The sequence below is a fragment of the Gopherus flavomarginatus genome, chromosome 10 (assembly GCF_025201925.1).
Source record: "Gopherus flavomarginatus isolate rGopFla2 chromosome 10, rGopFla2.mat.asm, whole genome shotgun sequence".
NCBI classification, from domain to species: Eukaryota; Metazoa; Chordata; order Testudines; family Testudinidae; genus Gopherus; species Gopherus flavomarginatus.
This window is the reverse complement of record NC_066626.1, coordinates 63,114,879-63,131,286: the sequence shown is the minus strand read 5'-3', so window position 1 is coordinate 63,131,286 and position 16,408 is coordinate 63,114,879. Positions and strand designations below refer to the sequence as shown.

Genomic DNA, 16,408 nt, shown 5'->3' with positions numbered 1-16,408 from the left:
CAAGTCCGGCTTTTAGGATGCATTCGCGTACTGCAGGGTCAAGATGATAATTATTTACTGGTATACTGAAACTGTGAGATATTGTTCTCGGGCTTGATCTTATTCCACTGCAGAACTCTCATTGACTTCAGGAGGAGGTTTCTAGTATGGATTAATGGCAGCAATGGATTCTAATTAGTCTTTCTGAACTGGATTATCTCAGTTTTCCTTTAGAAGGGCATTCTAACCATTTGCTCAATGTTTTCTTTCTTTCATAGGTCATTGGGGGCGATGTATAGGTGACTGCGGGTCAGGTGGTATTCGGAGCCGAGCAGTGTGGTGTGTCCATGTAGAAGGTTGGACAGCTCACCATTCAAACTGTGGACTGAGGGACAAACCTGAAAACCAAAGGAGCTGCTTTCAAGTATGTGACTGGCACCTTGAACTCTTTGAGTGGGAAGTTTCAGAATGGCAGATATGTGTGCTTGTTCCTTTCGCTCATGGTGAAGTCAAACCAAGGACTACAGACTGTGTGACTGCACAGCACGGGCTACAACACAGAAGTGTACGTTGTATTCAGAAACTGAATAGAACTATAGTTGCCAGTGAAATATGTGAATATTTTATATCACAGCCACCTGTAGAACAAGCTTGTCTAATACCTTGTCCACGGGATTGTGTTGTGTCAGAATTCTCCAAATGGTCTGAGTGCAGCAAAGACTGTGTGAGGAGTTTACAACACAGAACTCGTTTTGTTATCTCTCCTCCACTCTATGGTGGTTCCAATTGTCCAAACCTTACTGAGTCAAGAATCTGTGATGTCCCTATCTCTTGTTTTCTTGGGGAAGAGGAATACATTTACAGTCTTCAAGTTGGACCTTGGAGTAAATGCAGGTTGCCTCACCTTAAAGAAGTTAGTCTTGTTGGAAGAACTATGCTGGATTTCAGTTCAGATTCTGCAGAACGAAGCACATTCAAACTGCACAGTTATAAATCCCACCACTATTCCAAGCCATGGGATGTAGAGATAGGTTATCAGACAAGGCAGGTTAGGTGTACAAGGAGTGATGGGAAAAATGCCATGCTGAGGTAAGGGTGTCTTCACATTCATCTTTTTTTTTTTATCTAAAATAGGTTTGTTTTGTAGAAAGCTGGCAAACAGGTTCTGCCTGGTAACATGATGCAAAGGCACTTAGTTTTTAAGTTTTAAACCCACATTTTAATGCACTTTTTGTTTTTTACTTTGTTTACCCTCCTTGCAAAGCCAATGTAATTGGGATATTTTGCATACTTTTACTCTTTGTGAATTTTGTTTTTAATGCTCCTTTTTGTGCTAGCGTAACCCACATATCTCCTGAGTATGGTGTTCTGTCCCACCTACTGTCACTGAGACCACTTAGAGAGGGAGAGCTTAATGAGTCTGCTCCACAGCCTTAGCTAACGGACAGTTGGCTTTTAGCTCATGAGATATAGGCTCATGCACTAAGCTCTAGAAGTCCCCTGTTTGATCCTGCTGACTGACGACCAAGGTCTGTCGGCATTATGCTAGTCTCAACTTATTTTTGTTTGCCCATTAAAGGAAATGGAAGAATATATTGCTTTCTTTCTAATATTAACAATTCCGTTTTATTTATTTTTTGCTATAGACACAAATTATTCTTGTAGAATATAGTTTACTTTTGTTAGACTGAGTGTGCCAAACTTTATCCCAACCTAAACTCTTGGTATTCTCACTGATTACATCATGGGTGCAACTCAGTGAAGAATTTTGGCACAATAACAATTGAGATATTGAATTTTCCAGCAATGTTGCTTTAGCTAATGAAAGTTCAGTAATAATAGTTTTATTTTCATCTGAGCATAATTATGGGCCTCCATATGCATATACAACTCTTATTGATGCCAATGGTAGGTATGAGAGTATATTGGAGAGAATAAAGTTTTACATTTTTTTTCTGTGATAGCAGTTGTTGACTGCTGTCCTCTTTTTGCTACCTAATCATTTTTTTAGACCATACGGTATGGATTCCTATAATTTCAATGTCAAGGTTGTAATACTGTACAGCAAGCAGTGAAAACCTTTTATTTTTCCAATTTCTCCTCAGATTTATATTTTAAAACATCTTAGCACTGCATTTAATTTAGGATTGAAATATTTTTTTCAGTAACATTAGATGTTCTTCAAAAATCTTGTTCCTGAATTTTTCAGAACTCCATGTATTTCTCACTAATCTGTAGCTCCTGGCACCTGCTCACATTCAAATTGGAGAGATATGGGGTTATTTTGTGTTCTATGCTTTACTTCTGTTAATGTCACTGGCAGTTTTGCACACATACTGAGATGAAATATACCCTGTAACCTTTTTCGTACCGGCTTTTATTATATCTGCAGCAAAGTACAGATGTTTTTATTGGTTAGAAGAAGAGTCAAGGCAAACTATTCCAGCAGTTTCTGACAGCTCTACTTTTTTGCATGACTCTAAATATGTAGCCTGATTTTAATCTTGCTTGCACCAATTTTACCCTCATAGACTTTAATGGAGCTACTTCTGATTTGTATCCCTGTGATATCAGAATTTGGCTCATGGGCTGTAGGGTATGTCTGTACTTCATTGTAAACCCAGGTCTGTGGGATCTGAGCTTGTGGGCTTGGTGTTTCTAGGCCTGATCTTGAGCATTCACACTGCATTGTAAACTTGGGTTTATAGTTACAAGACACTGGTCTCACAGCCATGCTAACATGTCCATACTGCACTACCCAGAACTTCTGACTCAAGTCTGCAGTTTGAGCTGGATTCACACTGCAAAATTACAGGGCTTGGACTTGAGTCACAGCAGGACTCAGGTTCTTACTCCCACCCCTCCCTATGTCAGATTGGTTTGTATGTGGATGGAAGCAGGGCTTGGGTTCAAACCGGAGTCAGAGCCTGGGCTTAGTGTGCAGTGTAGACATCCCGTTATACCCAGTTAACTGATTTCCTGACGCTTACCATGCATGCTTCACCACAGATGATGCCTACAAATTGTGTTAAATTACACATTCCATACCACTAAGCATCCACTGGCAGATTCACCCCAAGAAAAAGAAGAGTGTGTTTCCACCACTACATTCCCTGCTCAGGCTTCTACTATGTGGGGGGAAAGGTGCAGATTCAATTTATAGCTGAGGTGCCATAGAGCCCCACTGGCAGAGACTCATAGACTTTAAGGTCAGAAACGACCATCATTATCATCTGGTGTGACCTCCTGCACATTGCAGGCCTCAGAACCTCACCCACCGAATCCTGAAATAGACCCCTAACCTCCAGCTGAGTTACTGAAGTCTTCAAATCATGATTTAAAAATTTCAAGTTACAGAAAATCCACCATTCACACTAGTTTAAATCTGCAAGTGACCCATGCCCTATGCTGAAGGGGAAGGTGAAGAAAATTCCTTCTTGACTCCAAATAAGGTGAGCAATTAGCCCTTGAACATGTGGGCAAGATCTACCAGCCAGACAACTGGGAAAGAAATCTTTGTAGTAACTCAGAGCCCTCCTATCTACTGTCCCATTGCCATCCATTGGAGATATTAGCTGCTGGAGGGATGCCATGCTACCTTCTGCCCAGTGCCTTCCCCCTTTTTGGGCTATGCTAGTCGCTCTTTATAGGGCAGATATAATCATTGCAACCTCCTTCTGGCAGACTTTCTTATGACAGATTCTCATGAATCTAGCTCATAATTTACTATTATTGCACAAATAAAATAAGCTGCCTGTCAAGGTTTTTTCCCCACTTTGAACTTAGCGTCCAAAAAGTAGGGACCTGCATGATCACTTTTAAGCTTAATTACCAGCTTAAATTTGGTATGCTGCCACCAGCCAAAATATAGTGTTTGGCACACTCCCTCTTCCCCCAGAACCTTCCCTGGGGAACCCAAGACCCAAACCCCTTGGATCTGAACACAAGGAGAAATTAGCCTTCCCCCTCTTTTTCCCCACAGACTTTCCCCTCCCTGGGTTACCCTGAGAGGCTGCACTGATCTAAACTCCTTGGATCTTAAAACAAAGAGGATTTAACCTTCCCTTTCCTCCTTTCCCCCCACCAATCCCTGGTGAGTTCAGACCCAATCCCCTTGGGTCTTAAAACAAGGGAAAAAAATCAATCAGGTTCTTAAAAAAGGAAAGCTTTTAATTAAAAAAATAAAAAATAAAAATTATCTCTGCAAAATCAGGATGGAAAATGTTTTACAGGGTATTCAGATTCATATAGCCTAGAGGGACCTCCCCCGCACCCCCCCTTAGCCGGAGATTCAAAGTTACAGCAAACAGAGGTAAAAATCCTTCCAGCAAAAGACACATTTACAAGTTAAGAAAACAAACGTAAGACTAATCTGCCTTTCTCATGTTTCAAAATAGTAAGTAATAGCCAGGAGACTGATTCAGAAAGATTGGAGAAAACCTGGGTGTACGTCTGGTCCCTCTTAGCCCCAAGAGCGAACAACGAACAAAACAAACAGCACAAACAAAGACTTCCCTCCACCAAGATTTGAAAATATCTTGTCCCCCCATTGGTCCTCTGGTCAGGTGTCAGCCAGAGGTTCACTGAGCTTCTTAACCCTTTACAGGTAAAAGAGACATTAACCCTTAACCATCTGTTTATGACACTGCTTTTATTGATTTGGTTGGGGGTTAAGGATCACATTATTTTATAGTGCTCAGATTATCACGTTTTATTATAAGAATATCTTTTTTTTACGCAGTTGCTAGTGGAAATTGTGCAATTTGGTACTAGAAACCTAAAATCCAAAGCATTCTGCACATGTAATACTAGAACTAAAATGTCACCACTACAACATGTGCCAGACAACATAAACAATCCCTCCGTAATGTCAAACTCATTTCATTACATAGAATATTTGCCAGCTTGCTTTTGAAGAATGGAGCAGATCTTGCAGGTCCTGTAAAGCATCTCTTTACAATAATGATGATATTTTTGGCCACTGACAAAGAAGAGCAAACACATTTGCATAACCCTGAGCAGAGCTGAGCTTAAGCAGCCAAAAATCTGCTGTGGAACTGGAAAGAGAAAATGAGCCTTTTCTTTTTCCTGACCCAGGTTTCTTCTTTGGGGTGTTGAATGAGTACTGATGAGATGTATCTTATAGATGAGAAAAGTTGAAGCAAATGGGCAGTACCACACAATATGTCTGTACTGAAATCTCTCATGGTGTTGAATAATTATGATAAATGTCCTAAGAATTTCACCATGCTCATTAGCTGCTTAATCATAAAAGAAAAATGAAAATAATCAAAGTGGTTAATTGACTATCAGAGTATTTCAGGAAGGTAAATACTGTGAATCTGATATTCTAAAATTTGAGACTGTTAGAACACATATGACTGTATAATGTTAGCCATGGTGCCTTCCTTATTATTGAAGTTGTTTAATTTGTGGGGTAGTTTGTGCAACCATTACTTATGTTTGTGGGCACTACCTATTGGAAATATTTGTGAGTGAGTCCTATATTTGCAAAGATGCCTCAAATGGAAATTAAACTTTCTGTTTTAGACAGTTACAAATGAATCTGTAAATAGAAAAGAACTCTACTCCTCTGGCCACAAGAAGTGTATTTCGTTAAGGCCACAAACTGCTTTCATGTGTTATGAGGCTGAAGACAGCAGTCATCTCTTTGCAGCTGCAGGATTACTAACGGGAATTCATTTTGGCTTCTTATCCGATAAGCTTATGGTTCATACTAATAGAAGCTTCCTGCCCTTTTGAGGTGGCTAGCAATGGTATGAAACTTACTTGCCTCAAATCTGCTTTTATTTTCTCATTAATTGTTGTTAACTAACATGGCAGAAGCCAGCCAAAAGAACCTCCTCTGTCCAGCATGAAGCATTATGTCTGAGAAGAAGAATCTCCTGCATAAGGTATTCAATTCAATTAAAAAAAATTGCACCCTACAGTGTTTCATTTGACTGTTCCAGCCACAAGTGCATGAGCAAAATGCACCAGCCTTGCACAAAAAAAAAAAAAAAAAAAAAAGCTAAGATAGAATTACTTTGTGAGGAGTTGAAGGTGATGGAAGGGCGGCCAGACCTCAATCTTTGCGGAAGCAATTCTAATAATTATGGCCTGAAAAGGATCACTGTGAAATCAAACATCATGCATTCTTTTATCTCAGGGATTACAAGAGAATTTCCATTTTGTTTTTCCAAAGAGTCTGCATGTGTTTAAATAGAAGCCTCTGCCTAAGTCACTGGAATGTATATTCTGGCACTTCTTGTGTTGGTTGTTTCTGCATTGTCACATCTGAGCAAACCTACAGGAGATTGGGCCAAGATCTACTCATTCTGTTGGGTTAGACAAATTAGACAGATTAGACAATCCTAAATCAAGATTTTCAAAAATTGGTGCCTAAAGTTAGGGTCCTAAATCCATTTTAGGTTCCTAAGTAGATCTGGTCTAACTTTCAGAAGTGCTGGACATGCTCAGTTCCCACTGAATGTACTCTGCACTTTTGAAAAATCGGGCCAAACAATTTCAGAACCCAACTTCAGGTACTTGTTTTTTAAAAGCTTGGTCCCAGCTACCATAGTGATCATGACTATGAGATAAATGCCTGCCTAGATAGATGAAATAGAATTGTGAGTACATTTTTAGTTCTAACAGGTCAATGCTTGTGCTGTGGTAATAGTGAACATTTTTGGAGGTGGTCTCAGCCTAGACAAAACCTTATGTTCAGTCTTTTCCCAAGCCATTTTCTCATTCCCATTTTGGATCCCTGAGTGAGCTAGGATTGGAATTTGAACCTAGGTCTCCAAAACATCCTTTTCATTTGGGCAGTGAAATTGCATCTTTGGCTCACAGGCTCAGCAAACTTAACAGTGATGCCTCGCATGTCTAGCCTTTACTTGTGTGGGTTTGCTGCAAATACATCTGGAATACATAAGACTGTGTCTGAGCTTTGTCCAAGAGGAAAGATCATGTCTTTACATTTGGTTTTGAGTGGCACTGCCACAATTATTTTGACTTCAGGTCTCTGCACTAACAGATACAAACCAGTGAGACTCACATTTTAGTGGGTCGTTGCACATAGGAGTCTGCTGGGGAACAGATGTTATGAGGTAACACTGGCCAGAGTATGTGCACGTGTATGTATCTATTTTTCACTGTCTTTCCTCACTAGAAATATTAAAATGAAAAGAAAATCCAGTTCTTTGACACCATTTAGGGCTGTTTACTCTCTTTACGTTAACTTGTTCGATCCAGTATTTGCCGCAGATTTCTAATCTCAGTTGCAGCTATAACCCCCCCAACATGGAATGGGGTTATACAGCTGTACGTAAGGCTAGTTTCAGTTGACACTGTCCTTAAAATGTTGGTATCAGGTGCCCTACTAGCCATGTTGAGCTCCACTGAAATTTCCCAGTATAATCAGATTGGCTAGTAATTTACTTTCACTAGCTCCTTATCTATTAGAAATTAAATGGTTTTTGAACAATATTTTGCACACTGTCTTGCTAATGTCCTGAGCAATGTATACATAAACTAGTAAAAGAGTTAGGGTGGGTATAAGCTCCAAAGCTGTTTGGATATGCTTGCCAATCCACTGTTAAAATGTATTGACATTTTATACCTGTGCTAATGTTTAAAGGTCATGATGGAGGGGGTTAGCGAGTAAGTAGTTCACCTCCTATAACTTCGATCCCACACTTATTACATCTAAAATTAGAATTGTTATGGAGTTGTCATCCTAGGCTCCATTGGACAACAGAGAGCTATCCCATAAGTGTTGTTGATGCTTTCCATTCAGGTTTTTATACCACAATCATCCTGATATAAGTGCCTAATTTTGCATGTTTAGCTCATTTACAGTCTTTGCAACATATTGTTATCCTAAGCACTTAGTGTTTCTAAGCACTAATTAATTCACCCTCACAACACCCCAGAGGTAAGGAAGTGGTTTCCTAATTTTAAAGGTGAGGAAACTAAGACACAGAAAGGCTGATGTTAAATAATTTCAAATGTGGGTGCTTAAAGTTAGGCCCCTAAAGCCATATTTGGCCAATATATACAGACCAAATCCAATTCAATGAAATCAATGGGAATTTTCCTATTGACTTCAATAGCAGTTGGGTCAGCCTCTAAGTTGCATTCTGAGCATGTTTACCTCCCCCCCCCCCATCTCACTGAAGAGGTTAGTATCTCTATTTTACAGATAGGAAGACTGTGACACAGGTGCCCTCCATGATAGAAGGAATGAGGATCAGACCGGGAATTAGAGTTCACAAGTCTGTGGTTCCTAGTCCCATGTTTCAATCACTTGACCATCATAATTAAATACTGTGGGTTCAAAAATCCATCTCAGATTCTTACTTTAATAGGAGTAGAGAGTGGGCAGAGCTGGGGGCGGGAACAGTGGGGGTGAAGGAAATGAAGAGAAGTAAGTGGCTAGATGTGTAAAGATATCTTCAGAGAGGGAGAAAAATGTGTATGGCAGGGTAAAAATTCTTGGGGGGTGGGGGGAGTAAACGCACACAGGGTACTCCTGTTTGTGCCAGCTTTGCAGTAAGGGAGGGCTTTGACTATCCTTAGGCTGTAGCACAGGTTTACCTTTGGCTAGAAAGTATTTTTCATGTATGTATTCAATTGAATCATGGTTTGGGGTCCATGGGGGAGAATATGGGTTTAAATTAAAGTGGGAAAAGGTTTTGCAAGAAAGCAATGTGATGCAGTGAGCAAAAAATATCCTGGTCTCCTAGTTCTCCACACTGGCATTCCATGTAGAATGCCTGTGCAACTGGCCCCAAAATGTTCCATGGGTCACATTACCTTTTACTGGGGTATGTTGGCAGAAAATATATTAACAAGGAGCCAGAGCCTAATCCCCCGTGACCCCAGCACCGAGCCACTCCATCAAAGATCACAGCCTATATGCTCCCCCTGTCCTCCTGCTCTTTCCCCTTCTCCCACAACCATCTCTTCTTTTTCTCTCCCATTCTACTTCCTGTTTTGTGGCCTGAGTTGGTCCACCAAACCACCACCTTCTCCTTACTGAATTCTTCGTTGAGACCTACTGGGACACACAAAAGAGATGTTACATATTTTTTTTAAATTGTCTACCAAGCGTTGCTGAGTAACTGTATGATCTTAGTATTTATATATATTATGATAGCACATCGAAGCCACTACCCCATTGTACAAACATACAACAAAGAGAAGGTCCTTGCCCTGAAGAGCTTGCAGTCTAAATAGCTATTGGTGTAACTCTTGTCCTCCCTCTCACAAACCCTTCCTTCAGCTTTATTTCCCATTAGTTGTCACGTGTCTGATATTGGACTATAAGTTTCCAGGACAGGGCTCATGTCTCTTGTGTACTGTCAGGCACCTAGAACACTTTAGATAACTATGGAAGAAGCATGTAAAAGGATTACTTCTATATTAGTTTTATAAGTATCCAGTTTCTAGTAAAGAGCCCTGAATGAAAGCATGTGTCCTGGTTACTTTCACTGTGTTAGTAAGTAATCTAAAAGAGATTCAATAACTGATCCCTTGACATTTCCCACCTTTTAAGAGCTACATGCTTTGTTCTTTACATTCGGTAAAACCCTGACTGTGAGCCGTTAGGGGCTGGAAAAGAATAAAATTACAAAGGAAAGAAGTCTGCGCTTAGCTGAGCTACATTTGTAATAGTTTCATACCAGCCTTGCAAATTAGTCATGGACATTTACAAGTCTGGGCAAACATCTGCTTTCTCTTTCCCTGAGACTCCCCATCCCAGAGAGTTTTCTTTCCCTGCTGGATCCATCTTCTCCACCTCCATCTCCACTTTCTTGGTGTCTCCCTGGTGAGCCCCCTGCCCCTAAGTCACTACATTTTTTCTCACTTTCCAACCTCCCATTGCACCAGTTGCTATGGGACTGGAGTGTGGACAAGGGGCTTTCTATTCTAGAGGGCCATTGATGGCTCTGTGGCTGAACGGTGGGATGTGGAGGAGGAGAGACTGTAAAGGGGTGGAGCAGGAATTGTTGTTTTCTGCAGGTTCTCTTTTGCAGTTCTACTAAATGCCATTGAGCAGAAGAAAAAAGGAATTAATCAGGTAGCTGCTTGCATACGTGTGCTCCTATAGCTAGCATTCGGATATTTAATCAGAGAGAAAATGGGCACTTGGCTTGAGTCTGTCTACTGTAAGAAGTTACTTGCCTGAAGTAATCAAGCTTATGTATTTTTGAAAAGCTGTTTTAATGCTGTACTTCAGGGATTATTTGCCTTTTGTTTTTTTGTTGAGGTACTCCTGAGTCATTCTAATGTAAAGCTGTCTGCAGCTGTTAACTCTTAAGGCCTGCTTCTCCACGTTCAGCTGGCATATTGATGCTCACTTCTATAAAGTGAACAAGCACTTTACAATGATTTTGCACAGGTATCAATGACAAAAGAAGCAAATAGTGGAGAATCAGATCCACAGAATCCAGCTGCAAAAATTCCAGGAACTTTCGCTTTCATTTGACGTTGGAATCACTCTATAGATACAGAAATATTTAATTTAGTGGTTTTAATCTAGCCAAGAGAAAGCAAAGCCAGAATGTCTATTAGAACTAATATGGTTTTGGTTAGCATGTCACTGTACTTCTTGGTGTGATCCCAGAATCACAGGTTTAAAAACCTAAATTTATTGCTTCATCCTAAAGATGTTGAGCTCCCTCTAGTCTCTCAGAAGTGTTGTTCAACAGGAACTATTTGAACTCTTGACTCACTTGGATTCTTGGATATCCAACAGAAAGAATGTGGTGATGTGAACTGTTTATAGTGACAGCAGTTCTGCAATATTCTGTGTGTGTGTGTGTTTTTGTGTGTCCTGGATAGACTGTGAAGTACAGGCTTGATCCAGCTCATAAAAAGAAGTTTGCAGAGTATATCATCACTGAACTGCTTTTTGAATCTATTCTAACTCAGGGGGTGAGCTGGACATATACTGTGCAAGATATTTTAGCATAAAAAATCTAAATACAATCTTTTCTAAAACATGCCAGATTAATTATGATATCACACCTGATTTGATTCACTTTTCACTTATGCCAATTTTACCCTGGTATAACTCCATTAACTTAACTGAAATTACTCTGGATTTGCACTGATGGAAGTGAGATCAGAAACTGTATGTAATTTTGGGGGGGAGAGAGGGCAGTCAGGTGGAAGAGGACTGTAGAAAAATTAAAATCCAGCAACAAACAAGAACTCCTCAGATTTTTTTTGTTCCATTTTCTCATCACAGCCTTTGTATGCAAGAAACCATCCCACTGACCTTTCAGTCATGTGTCATGCCTAAAGATTGCGAAACATCGGTTTGGTCTATGTGGAGCACCTGCTCGAAGACTTGTCACTCAGGGGATCTCTCACCAGGATTCCGAAGCAGACACAGGAGCATAAAGTACATCGCAGTAGGCACCGGAAAGGAGTGCCCTGAGCTAGAAGAGAAGGAGGCCTGCAATGTAGGAGGAAAAGAACTTCTGCATCCGTGCCCCAGGTATATTACATGCTTTTATTAGCACCTTTTCAAGTGGAATGCAAAGCCCTGTTTGCCTATTTGTTGGGAACCAGCAAAGCTCTTTGATAATGAAGGTCAAATTTATTCCTGTCTCTCTGCGCCCTCGCCCCTATTTTTGCAAAAAGGTTAATGATTCAAAGATTTTTTTTTAAGTATAAATGTAAACTTATTTTTGTATTAGTAGCTGAAAGCCCATGCTGCCGCATGGGTGTAATTCATAAATGGCTGAGATGTTATAAATTGAAAGGCAACACACCATGAATCTCAGAAATACTCTAAACACAAAAAGCTCTCCACGATGGTTGTAGCTGTTTCCATTGCTTCGCACTACTGACTCAGACATTCTAGGCTTCAAAGTGATGTCTGAGGTTATTGTGTGTGTGTTGATTATGTTGATTTATGTGTGGGATGTGGTATTTTGGGAGAGCTATATGGATCTGTGTGGTTGTTGAATGAGGGGGAAGTGATACGTTGAAGGGCTGTATGTGTTAGGGGTTATTTTGTCTGTTGTGCTGGTGATTTGTGTCTTGGGGGTTGTGCTGGGCAATTTGTGTTGATTTGGGGGAATATCAGCTGGGCACACGGGTGCAGCAACTGGACCAAGTAATCCACTGTCTGAAACTGTTGCATGAAACTTAGCTGGAGAGTGAGACTGGTGATTGGTTGAATTACCTCTGATATCACAATGGTCTAGGATTCTTGGAATGGCATAGATACATGTCTTACTGTCGCCTGGGTATAATATGTGAAGTCAAAATGACTGAGAACTTAAAAATTGGATGGTACCAGACTCTGAGTCCCAGTGATGATTGAACAGAAAGCGCACTCAAGCATGCCTTTAACTTCTTCCATCACTTCGCACTGACTTGGACATCTTTGGCTTCAGAGTGACAGAGACAGTGACAATCCTGGAATCTTATTATATAGACACCTGAAGAGAATCCTCACACGGCTGTGCTCCATGTCCCAGCTAGATTCCCCCTCTCAGGAAAGCTCCCCCTCTCAGGGACTGTGGCTTAGTTGCTGCACAGAGGTCAGAACCAGGGGCAGAATCCATGGCTTTGCAGGTGAGGAAAGAGAGCTCCTGTGCATACACAGAACCTCTCTGACTTCATGGAAGTGGGGCAGGTGTCCATGGCTATCTGTTAATTGGCTCTGGAAAACTTGAAAGGGTCCACAACAGGCAAAGAGCAGTGAAAGCTCATCTTGGATGACTATGTCTTTTCTCTCCACACAAAAGAACATCCTCGTGTGTAAATAGGGACTGGTGGTAGGGAACAGCATGGCCTTGACCTTACCAACTTCCAAGCCCATCCCACAAGGAGACACTTTGTCCCCACGATTGCCGACTTCATATTGCAGCCAAAAAGCCTCTGGTGGAGGGCACGGGGATCTCTGCAAGATGCACATGCTCTTGGAAAGGTGAAACTTGTGCAAATGTCATTAATGGGATCGCAATTGAGTTCCTTCAAAGTCAGCCAATTGCTGATTGGCTCTGTGCCCCCAGCTAGCGGGGAGGTTTAAAAAATTAGGTTCCTTGATTGGATCCAACAAACAAGCTCTTGTGTACTGATTTTTACTCTTCCACCTAAATGCACATCAATTTCAAAGACAAAAGAATGAGAGATTGTCCTGCTGATTTTATGCTCTATGTACAATTGTTTCTGTTGATACCTGATTGAAATACACAAACTGCTGGTTAATGAGGAAGTGACGAGAGGTGTGTCTGTAGCCTAGTTTCCCATCCCTGCCATTTTTGTTGACACTGATGAATTAGCGTATGAGATTGTGACAGTTGTACCACAGCACTGTATAGATGGTGGTGTGGAACATCAGCAAGCGCACAAGAGACTGTGCCCCATGCTGGTGCCTCATACAGCTCTCCCAGTGCTACTCTTTGTGCACACGGAGCGGGTTGTGTGTGCTGTGCTCTACCTACTGAGATGGAACAGATTGTTCTCTCAGTGTGTCAGTTCTGCACCATGGGTCACTTTTTCTCATGATCCCAGAAACTCTAAGCTCCTTCCCACCCATTCCCACCTGCTTTTTGGCATTCTGCACATTAGAGCACAGGACTGCTATTGGCCGCACCCTGTCTAGGAGCTGAGCCAGGTACCCTTTCTGTTAGCACAACATTCTCACATGATCTGGCCCAGAATGATGGCAATAAGATTTCAGATTGTTCTAGCTAGTGGGGCAAAAATTCTGCAAACAATCCACAGTGTTTAGTTAGCCATGATTTACAGGGACTAGATGCCCCCCAGGACTGGAAGTAGGCTATGAAGTTATTGAACATCAGCTAGTGTGTGTTTTGGTTAAGCTTGTGAGAAGTTTCATTTCTAGAAGTCCTTCCTTTGGCTGCTGTCTTCTACAGAGGCATATACTGGATATAAGGAAATCTAACCAATTGGAAAGCAAAGAACTATACAATGGTACTGTATACATTGCAGACCTGTTGGATCCAATACCATTGAGTCTAAAATCCTATATGAGAAATACAAGATCAGAAATTTCTAAATGTTGAGCCTACATACATCATCTGCAGTCAGTAAGAGATGTTATATCTCCATACTACCATCTACAGCCTGTTGATCTGGTGGTTATCCTCTTATAAACACTACTGGAAGTTTTCAGATAAGGACAAATCAATTTGGCAGGATGCCAATCCTTCATACTAGAAACTGGTACCTCAGAGTTGTAGAATAATGTTGCTTGAGATATGCTAAGAGTGTCATCTTCTGTTTGAGGAGAATGGCATGCTATTTCTCCCTACTGTCAATGGAATACCTAGAGAGAGTATATATTTTTCTCACTCTTGGGTCACGTGTGCCTTGTCCATTGCATTGCTGGGGTGAATGTGGACTTCCATCCTTTCTTTTCTTCTCTTGCAGAAAGGGGATGAGTTCAAAGAACCTAGATCCTGGATTGGAAGCTTAAGGCTTCCTCCAGCATTTGAAAGGCCTACTCACATTCCTTCTAATATGAACTTCATTTTAGTCTTACTATCTGTACAATGATATTTTACCTCTACTTCCCTAATTCCGAAGAAACACACAATCTGACTTCTGGTTTAGTTTGCTTTAAGATATAGTTCTTCTCATAAGCTCTGCCAATTGCCCAAAGAAGCTTCTCGGGGGGCCACTCCCTTATGAAACTCTCCATGCCTGAAGAGGAAGGAACAAAGAGAGAGTGTGCACGATACCTGTAGCTCTTAAGATGTTTCCTTCCTTCTGTTGGATAAGGCAAACACTTGAGCTGGTTTGATTTAATCTAGCAGAGGGCAATGGTAAATATTTTGTACATCCCCATCACTCTAATTAAGGAAAGAACTTGCTGCCATCAGCTCCAGAAAATTAGTTCTTCTAAAGGAGACTTTTTGGTAAGACCATTATAAGGTTCCACACGTGACTGGATGCTAAAGTATGAACTTTTCACTTTACAGTGAAAAATTTAAAATAACTTCCTAAAATCAATAGTTTAAATGCAAAAAGGAAAATATTAAAGCAGTGTTAAATGTTATGAAGCTTAGTGTGTATTTCTGTGTTGCTATTAGTTATTCATATGCTTGGCAAATTTAAACACACAACCTGATTCTTCTTTCATTTACCTGGTTTAAATCAGGAATAAATCAATTAAAGTGAATACAGTGATGTAAAACTGTTGTACATACAAAGAGAATCAATTTGATAGGCTAAAGAGATGAGGAGGTTAGCAGGGCCTGACTAAATTTACCCTAGAGTATTTAAGGAACTAGCTGAAGCAATCTCTAAACCTTTAGCAATTATCTTTGAGAACTCATGGACGACTGATAAGGTCCCAGAGGACTAGAGAAGGGCAAATATAGTACCTATCTCTAAAAACGGGAACAAAGAGGATCCAGGGAATTATAGACCAGTCAGCCTAACTTCAAATACCTGGAAAGATACTGGAACCAACTGTTAAACAATCAGTTTGTAAGCACCTAGAGGAAAATAAGGTGACAAGTAATAGCCAACATGGATTTGTCAAAAACAAATTATGCCAAATCAACCTAATTTCCTTTTTTGACAGGATAATCAGCCAGATGGATGGGGAAAAGCAGTAGACATGATCTATCTGGACTTTAATAAGTGACACAGTATCGCAAGGAATTAAGGAAATATAGTCTAGGAAAAATTACTAAAAGGTGGATGCACAAGTAGGTGAAAAAATCATACTCAGAGTAGTTATCAATAGTTTGCTGTCATACTGGGAGACTGTATCAACTGGGATCTGTCCCAGGTCTGGTGCTATTCAATGTTTTCATTAACCAGTTGGATAATGATGTAGAAAGTATATTTATAGAATTAACAGATGACACCAAGCTGGGAGGGGTTGCAAGCATTTTAGAGGACAGGCTTAGAATTAGAAATAATCTTGACAAATTGGAGACCTGGCCTGAAATCAATAAGACGAAATTCAGTAAAGGCAAGTGCAAAGTATTCTTCTTGGGAAAGAAAAATCTACTGCGGAAATATAAAATGGGAGAACAATGGGGCTAGGCAGCAGTACTGCAGAAAAGGTCCTAGGGGTTACAGTGCATCACAAATTGAATATGATTCAACAATGTGATGCTGTTACACCCGAGTGATATTAACCTTTTTTGTGTTAATAGGAGAATCATACCTAAGACATGGGAGGTAATTGATCTGCTCTACTTGGCACTGGTGATGTCTCAGCTGGAGTACTGTGTCCATTTCTAGGCACCACACTTTAAGAAAGATATGGACAAATTGGAGAGAATTCAGAAGAGAACAGCAATAGTTATAGGAGGTTTAGAAAATATGACCTGTGAGGAAAGATTGAAGGAATTAGGCAAATTTAGTATACAGAAGAGAACACTAAGGGGGAGGGCATCGTCAAATATGTAAAAGGTTG

The 16,408-nt window shown here is 40.6% G+C and overlaps 1 protein-coding gene across 3 annotated transcripts in view; it reads left to right on the top strand.

Moving 5' to 3' along the window:
* THSD7B (thrombospondin type 1 domain containing 7B) overlaps positions 1–16,408 on the top strand; it is a 539,966-nt gene that overhangs the window by 200,074 nt on the left and 323,484 nt on the right. For all 3 annotated transcript variants that reach the window (XM_050969171.1, XM_050969170.1, XM_050969169.1), the window contains exons 3-4: positions 258–1,068; positions 11,240–11,491. In XM_050969171.1, the coding sequence (XP_050825128.1) occupies positions 258–1,068; positions 11,240–11,491 (1,063 nt within the window). The remainder of the gene's footprint in view (positions 1–257; positions 1,069–11,239; positions 11,492–16,408) is intronic.